The sequence below is a fragment of the Mus pahari genome, chromosome 20 (genome assembly GCF_900095145.1).
Source record: "Mus pahari chromosome 20, PAHARI_EIJ_v1.1, whole genome shotgun sequence".
Taxonomy (NCBI): domain Eukaryota; kingdom Metazoa; phylum Chordata; class Mammalia; order Rodentia; family Muridae; genus Mus; species Mus pahari.
Window position 1 is genome coordinate 349,980 of NC_034609.1, and position 8,585 is coordinate 358,564.

Below are 8,585 nucleotides of genomic sequence, written 5' to 3' on the forward strand. Positions count from 1 at the left end.
TGTTCTTGCGGCTGTCTTCTTTTAGGTTTGTTGAAGGATTACTTTCTTAGATTTTCTAGGATGGAGTTTCTGTCCTCGTGTTGATGCTTCCCCTTTATTATCCTTTGAAGGGCTGGATTCCTGGATAGATATTGTGTGAATTTGGTTTTGTCATGGAATACTTTGTTTTCTCCATCTATGGTAATTGACAGTTTTGCTGGGTATAGTAGCCTGGGCTGGCATTTGTGTTCTCTTCTATGCATTTTATTTCCTTCATGTATAAAATTTGTAAATTAATAGCTGCAATTGTTTGTTGGGCAAAATAAATTAGGACATACAGAAGACTTAAATAATACCTAGTCTATGAGAAACTATAAGTTTTCAATAATTAGCAAAATTCTGAATTGATGTGATTAGTGGAGATGATTCTTTTCTTTTGGTTATTTATATTTTCTGAACTGTCTACCTTGTCTTTGGCTTTAGATCCTACAGACAGATCTGCTTAAATCTTTACAAGGGGTATTAGAAAAGCATGGTTTAAAAATCTCTTAGGAAACAATAAAAAAATAGACATGATGCTTATTTTCCTTACTTCTGTTAAGTGGGCCTTGCTCAGAACGGAGATGTTCCTGATGTTTACTCACACTCAGAACCAGCAAAGTTTAATATTATTCTTTTAATAATGTTTACTGTGCAGGGCTCTGGGGATGCCACAGCTCTAGTTCTGTTGTCAGGAGCACCTGAGACTAACATTTAATCCTGTGATATTAGGTGCGGGTCTTGTGCTATGAAACAAGGGGCACAGAATGACTCAAATTGTAACTCTTATGTTTTGAAAACAGAATGTTGGAACCCTTCCATTCCCACATTGGCTTGCCTTTGCATAATCTGACCTCTTCTTTGGGACTTCTGAAGGAACTTGGTGAGTTTCCCTGGACAATAGCTGGGAGCAATAGTGATTTTCATTATATAAACCAAAGAGTTGGTATTGAGCAAAGTCACTCATTATTTCATCTAAAACACTGTCAAAAGATAAAAGAGATTTGGGAGACAACTAGTGAGAACTAATTTTTGTTACTTTATTTAAACCTGAGAAGTTGGATCTTTAAAATATGAATATGGAATATTGTAGGAAATTATGAAGATAAGCTCTTAGGATTAAAAATGAGTTTTCAGTAATAATTTTTTAAGTTACTATTTTTTAAAGTATACAAAATTTCTTCAAAAGAAGCTGCACGTGATACTTTAAAGTCGCTTAAGCAAAATCAGAAAGTTTGGAACTTAGAGACTATTTTGAAGACTTAGTAGCAGTGTTGATTTAAGGAAACTAGTTGTAGATTTTCTTTGTACCTTGCTTCTCATGTTCTTAAGCTTCAGGATATTATTAAGGAAAAAAATCTTCTATAGAACTTGGGTTTTAGAAAGAATTTTTACATTTGGAATGCTAACTCATCCTTGAAATGTTAAGGAATGGATAAAAATATTATCTCACTTCAGTCTTGTCATCCTTTGTTTGGATTATGATACAAATTTTCAAGGATCATGTTGGAGGTCATTTCCAAACTTCATTCCTATGACATACACTTCTATACATCTACACAGTAACTACTCAAACTATTAAATGTGTAATATTTTGACTTTTATATTACCCCATATGTAACTTTTTTGAGACTTTAATCAGATAATTTGAGGCCCCAGAACAACAAAATAATACATGAGTCCTAGTGGGGATCTGGAATATTCTAGACTAGGTTAGTAAGATGGCTTAGTTGTTGAAAGAACTGCTGCCTAGTGTGATGATCCAAGACTTAGCCCTGGAAACCACACAGCAGAAGGGAAAATTGATTCATACAAGTTGTTGTCTGTCCACACCCTCACTTTTCTATGTGTACTTTTCAAAAAAAATTACTTAAGGTTTAGCATCTATATACAGAAGTAAATTCTGGGAAATCTATGCTTTTAATACAAATAATTATATTGAAGTCTCCTAATAACAAAACTGAGGCAAACACTAAGTTGTACTAATTCTGTGACCTTTAGACTTATTCAGAATTTCCAAAGGTTGATGGTATCATTAAAATAACATCTTTCCCTCAACCACATATCATTATAAAATTAAATGGAAAGATCAGACTTTCAGCCACCTAGGTAATATTGTTAAGATCTGCTAATATTGCTCCAATGAAAAAATATTATTGTAAATTATCTAAAACATGTAGTAAAGGAACCACAGCTTCATGGCAGTAAAAGACTCTTTGTCCCATTCACAGCACCCACCATGTAATCAGGATTAATGACTGTTGAATGAATAGATGGATGAATGAGTGGATACAAATTAAAAAAAGGTATACAAGTTAAGCAATTGCCAAAATCTATGTGCCAATTCACTCTAGAGAGTAGAAAGACACAAGATAATTTTTAAAGTGCCCCCTATTAATGTGAGGAAATAAAATACTTAACACTATTTTTTAATGCTTTTTAAAAAGTAATGACTGTAAGCAGACTGAATCAATTATGTTATTGAGTCAAGTAAATGTTTTGCAGTTCTATGCCTGAGAGCCAGACTCTCCAGCAGATTGTTAGTTTCATATCCCAGGTGTCAGGTGTCTCAACCTTCATCTAACACCAATCAGTTGATATACTTTATTCTGAAAGTATAAAACTTTCAGTAATTAATACTTTCTGAATGTTATAGGCTACTGTTCTTTCTTCCTTAAAAATTACATGTATCTCCAACAAGAGTAGTTTCATAACCAATGTTTTATCATGTGAAGCTTTGTTGAATTTTGTTTTGGTTATAGCTAAATCATTATATTTAAATTGCAATAAATATTTCTCAACAACAACAACAAAAGACAACTAAAATAGAGATGTCTAAAGGCTTGGGACCAGTGATTTATTCTGTAAAGTACAAAATGTACAAAAATGTGAAAAATGTTGATATTTTTGTTCTAAAGTAATTTATATAAATTCCTTGCTTTGCACTGCATCTTCATTGAAATACAATATTTTTAAAATGCTTCTAATATTCACTTTAATGATGTTTTCTAAAGATCTGCAGACACAGGCTTATATTATTGCTACTAAACCTATGTGTCTCCAGAAATCAAAGGAATCATTCACTGAAGTCAATTAAATAACAAAGTGATATAAACAGTGACAGAAAGGACCTAGATTGGCTTCCTCTGAAGGGCATGGTTATTTTCTAAAATCTTAAACATTTCTAAGACGTTTTAGGAATGAATCATAATTTTCATTGAAAGAAAAAGAAAAGAAAAGTAGATCATAAGAATCAAGACCAATCCAGATTTCTATACATTTGATTGAAATTTGAAGTGGATGACTAGAGTATCATTCTTTGAAGCTCACCTTTTAAAATGGTATAGCAGAGTACTTGCTCATGATGATAGTGGAGTTACTTTCATGAGACTAGAATTCTGATCCTCCTACATCTGATGCTTACCAAAGCTGACCTGCAGTTACTAGCAATGGTTTCCAAGTCAAAGGCAAAATGGGAGCCAAGCCCTGCCTCAACACCTACCCCACATGAGGGTTCTTCTTAGAGGGCACCCCACACAGTGTGAAAAATGCTCCTTCATAGAGACACCTACCCCACACGAGGGTTCCTCTTAGAGGGCACCCCGCACAGTGTGAACACCGCTCCTTCATAGAGACACCTACCCCACACGAGGGCTCCTCTTTGAGGGCACCCCGCACAATGTGAACTCTGCTCCTCCATAGAGACACCTGTTTCTGCCATTGTCACTGTGGTAGTCTGGCTCCAGACCTTCAATCAGCCCATTTGCCTTCTTGTTTCAGTACAGTTGATAAAGCACTTCTAATTTGATACTTCAACAAACACCCTTTCCACCAGTGATTTCAAAACTCTTTCTTACCTATCTCATTCTAAGAGAATGGAATCACGGCATGAATTCTTCTTTAGAAAAGTGTTCTTAACAGAACATTTCAAAAGAAATTCTTGAAGGACCAAGCTGAGTCAAAGAAGCCCACACAAACTTAATTGACAAATTCGGTGGCTTGGTGATGGCCCCCTCAGCTCTGTGGGCCATTTGTGTGTCAAATGTGAGGTCCTTGAGGAATAGAGTAAAGTTGCTGTTTAGGAAAGGAATGGATAGTTAGACAATCTCCTTTATCCACAGCTGGTTAGATTTATAGACTGTTAAGTATAGACAGTGACTTCTCTCAATTCACAAACTTGATCGGGGAAATCTTTCTCAGGGAAAATCTTGTGAGGTATCTATCACAACTCCATCTTATCCAATCTCCACAGATGTGGACTTGCGAGTGTTAAAGTGTCTACAGTCAGTAAATCCATGTCTCTTTCATGACCTCACTACCACCTCTCCCACTCTGGAACCTGTACACTGTGCCGCCTGGACTTATACTGAATGGTGAAAACATAATCTTTTTCCTCCCTAAAGTGTCCTCTCAACACTTCAGGCCTAATTGAAATCTGTCTGGATAACATTTTTTTTTTCCTGCAGAACTCTAAAGTGGTGTTCACTCTTTCTCCCTTCCTTGTACACATCTGGAGGAGGAGATGGGACAGTGTCCTCCTCCATCTTTATCACTGCCACTTCCGGACCATTCTTCCCTCTTTCTAAAATTCGCAGCTTTGACTCTTGTATCATCTGAAGATATTCTCCATTAGCTCGCTTCTTGCAGTAATTATTCATTTGAGCCCGTCTTCTCATATTTTAAATTTACCCCAGGAAGCCTGTCAATCTCTCTAATGCTTATCATCCCAGGCAATCTTGCTATCTGGGTACATAAATCTATAATTCATTAGCTTCTCAGTTCTTTTAGTTCTTTTTCTTTAGTGATTGTGCCTTCCATCCATTATCCCTGACATACTCTTTGATGTCATGGTATTGAGAGCTAGATCATACCTCTAATCTACTTTGAAGAAGGCTACTGATAATCCCTGGCACTTTATAAAGTCTAACAACTTTTTAAAATTAATTGCATGAGGAGTCTTGAGATTTAAAAGATCAAGTTTTTAACTTCATCTCTATCTATATTAACTTCACCAAATTATTTAGTCCAATTCATGGCTTCATGCACTTGCACATTCTATACAGCCCCTAGACTCTAGCTTACATACTTTATAAATGAGTTGTCCCATCTATTATATTTTGTGATATAATTGAGATGCAATATAATTTATTAGAATAATATTTATACTTGCAACCTTTCATTCTCAGTTGAAAGTATCCCAAAATATGATAAGAATATACCTTTGAGTTTTTTTAAGAAGTTGATGAAAAATCATGTTCAATATGAAAAGATAATTTAAAATATTTGATTGGTTTATAAGGAAATCACAATAATAAGTTCACAATGACAAGAAAGCCAGATTTCATAGAGGCCTCATGTTTTTCTTTTGAGACTCATATTTCTTCCTTTTGCCTAGAATTTCTACTTAAAACTATGATAATAGAAAGCTTAGTCATACCCTTTGGTTTCCTCTATTTTATTGGTTCTCTCTCAGTCCACCAATATATGTTTGTAAGGTGCATATTTGTGGTGGTTTTCTAGATATGAATATATATGGCATGATTGTCTTATCAGTATAGTGAAATCTTTTCCCAATAAGATGAATGACATTTTTGTTAGGACAGTCAATAAACTATTAGACTTAGGAAATCTCAAAGAATACTATATGAATTAGCAGCAAAGATAATTTCAAATAGTGCTTTTCTTGTTATATGTTTATGTTACATTCAGATAAATATCAAATTTATATATTTCATTGTCATAATACATACAGCCTTACTAAATAATGTTCAGAGAAAACCATGTTTCTGATTAATGCTCTGCTTTTTCAGAGCCATGATTACCAGCTTGTTTTACTTCCTTAAGATTTTGCTTTTTCATCTTTTTTGAAAGTTTAATTTTATTTGTAATTCATTTTTTACACTCCATATTCCATTCCCCACCCCTCCCCTCCCACCCTCCAACTGTTCCACATCCCATACCTCCTCCCCACCACACCCAGTCTTCACATGGATACCTCCACCCTCCACCCTGTCTGACCTCTAAACTCCCTGGGGCCTCCAGTCTCTTGAGGATTAGGTACATCATCTCTGAATGAACATAGACCTGGAAGTCCTCTACTGTATGTGTGTTGGGGGATTCATATCAACCAGTGTATGCTGTCCATTTGGTGGCCCAGTACTTGAAAGATCTTGGGGGTCCAGATTAAGACTGCTGGTCCTCCTATAGGATCAAATTCTCCTCAAATTCTTTCAGCCTTCCCTAATTCAACAACAGGGGTCATCTGCTTCTGTCCATTGGTAGGGTGCAAATATCTGCATCTGACTCTTTCAGCTGCTTTTCGAGTCTTTTAGAGGGCAGTCATGATAGAGCCCTTTTTATGAGCACTTCATAGCCTCAGTAATAGTGTCAGGCCTTTGGACCTCCCCTTGACCTGGATCCCACTTTGGGCCTGTCACTGGACTGGAGACTGCCAGATGCTTTTCCATTCGGCCCCAGGTGAGTATGCCTGACCCACAAGGCGGGGGTGGAAAAGGGGTAGCCCCCAACCGCCCCCCACCCCCCAGAGCTACCTTGCTAAAGCCCCAGGGTTTCAGGAGAGAGGGAATAGGGGAAGAAATTCCTAACACTGACCAGAGTGCGCAGTGGATCTTGAAGGAGCAGAGACTATCTATGGTTTAAGAGCTTTATTATAGAAATGCAGGGGAAAGAGAGAGAGAGAGAGAGAGAGAGAGAGAGAGAAGATGAGAGAAAGGAGAGAGGAGAGAAGACAAAAAGAAAGGGAAGAGGAGAGAGCTGAGAGGTAAAGGAACAAAGGAGTAAGAGAGCGAGGTGGGGGCTGAACACCCCTTTTTGTGGTCTTCACTGTTGCTATGTAACGGGTCAGAAGCTTGGGCCATTGTCTACCTGACCACTGACCTTGCTTCTCTTGTGGGGGCTGTGGGAGGTGGTACCTTAGGCAGGGGCCGGAGTTGCAGGAGTATGAGAGAACACCTACTGTGTCATGTAGGTGAATTATGACCATCAGGGTTCAGACCTCAGCTCTACTGGAGACCAGCCTGCAATTCTCCACAAATAAGTACTTTAGAAAAGTAAGAGTTTTATTATCTGAAAAGAGTTTGTCTTTTTTTCTCTGTGAGAATGTGAGAAAATATTCTTCATGTGAATTCTAAACAATCAAACATGTTCCTGCCTCTAGAGAAGAGTGCTGTGAGATAAAACGCCCAGCAAGCACTCCAGAGACATGTGAGGTGCGTGGGGGTGGCTCAGACCAGGACAGTAATAGCTGCATCTTGATTAAGGTGCTTCCTGCTCATTGTATACCTGTCACAGAAAGGAGCACCAGGAAGGCTCAGCTAATTGCATGTACTCTAATTTCTGGAAATGCAAGGGAAACTGGGTATAGAGCCAATAAATATTAATGATATTAAGAGTGAGTTTCAGATGTTTATTATTTGAAATAATTTCTTAGATACAACATTTAAAAATTATAGGGGTTAGAAGCAAAGTAGTATTAATGTGATCCTTTCTCCAGACAATGGTGGCAACTGATGGCATTATGTTGTGTGTAGTTTTGTGTTACTGGCCTTTCTCCTAGGATAGGTCCCTCCCACCTTCCCTTGAATCCTTAGATAAAAGACACAGATACACAGTTGTTTACTTTCAACTTTCCTACTTGGCACAATTTCTGGGTGCTATTATCTCCTGCCTGGTAAAATGTGCCTTTATCAATTTCTTATCTCCACTTCTCCCACCTGCCCTAAATTTCATTTGCTAAGCTCCCCTGACCACCTGCCTACAGGAGTGGCTTGTGTGGGCACTCTGTTTTGATCTGACATGGCTCTTAGTTCTTCTCTCTCCAAAGCATGGTGAGCTATGTTCCCTTTCCTTGCATATCTCTCTGCTTACCTCCAGGGACTTGGAAGTCCTGTTTGTATCTTCTGCCCAGCAACTAGCCCATGACTTTTACTGAAAAATCAAGAACCAATTGGGAAAGGACCTTAGCCCACTACAGAACTAAGCATCAAAATCCAACAAAATTCACACTGTGCAACAGGTCTCATGTGGGAGGTTTATTAAAAGGGAAGGTATAAGGGAGCACAGAGGCTGCCTCAGGGAAGAAGGGAAGGAAAGAAGAAAAGTACAGCTTTTTATGGGGCTGTGGTTCATGCACAGGAGGACATGAGACAGAGACAGCAGTGGAAATGTGTTGCCTCTGGCAGCAGTGATGATGTGTCCTGTTTCTGCTGGGTTCCCTGGGGATGGTCATAGAGGTGCTTGAGGGTCCCATTGTTGTCAGGTTTCTAGGGTTGGGTATAGGGGTGCCTAATTGCCAACATTCCTCCTTTTATCTTATAAGAAGCAGAGTTAAAATGGGAGCAAAGATGAGGCAGGGATATGGGCATCAGCTCTCTTAAACTGCTTTTTGCTGTCCAAGGGCATTGCCAATTTTGGGGTGCAGTTCATCCTCACCATGAAGACAAATTTGATAGCTGTTGGCATCAGGCTTCTCCATGGCCAGTGGTCGGTAATCCTGTAAGATGAACTGATTATGGATTTGGTTTGACTTTTTTTTTTTTTTTTTTAAA

At 38.0% G+C, this 8,585-nt stretch overlaps 1 protein-coding gene across 1 annotated transcript in view; it reads left to right on the forward strand.

Moving 5' to 3' along the window:
- Positions 1–8,585, forward strand: part of Iqcm (IQ motif containing M) — a 352,279-nt gene that overhangs the window by 55,913 nt on the left and 287,781 nt on the right. Inside the window, exon 5 of the mRNA XM_021220812.1 lies at positions 822–901. Coding sequence (XP_021076471.1) covers positions 822–901 — 80 coding nt within the window. The remainder of the gene's footprint in view (positions 1–821; positions 902–8,585) is intronic.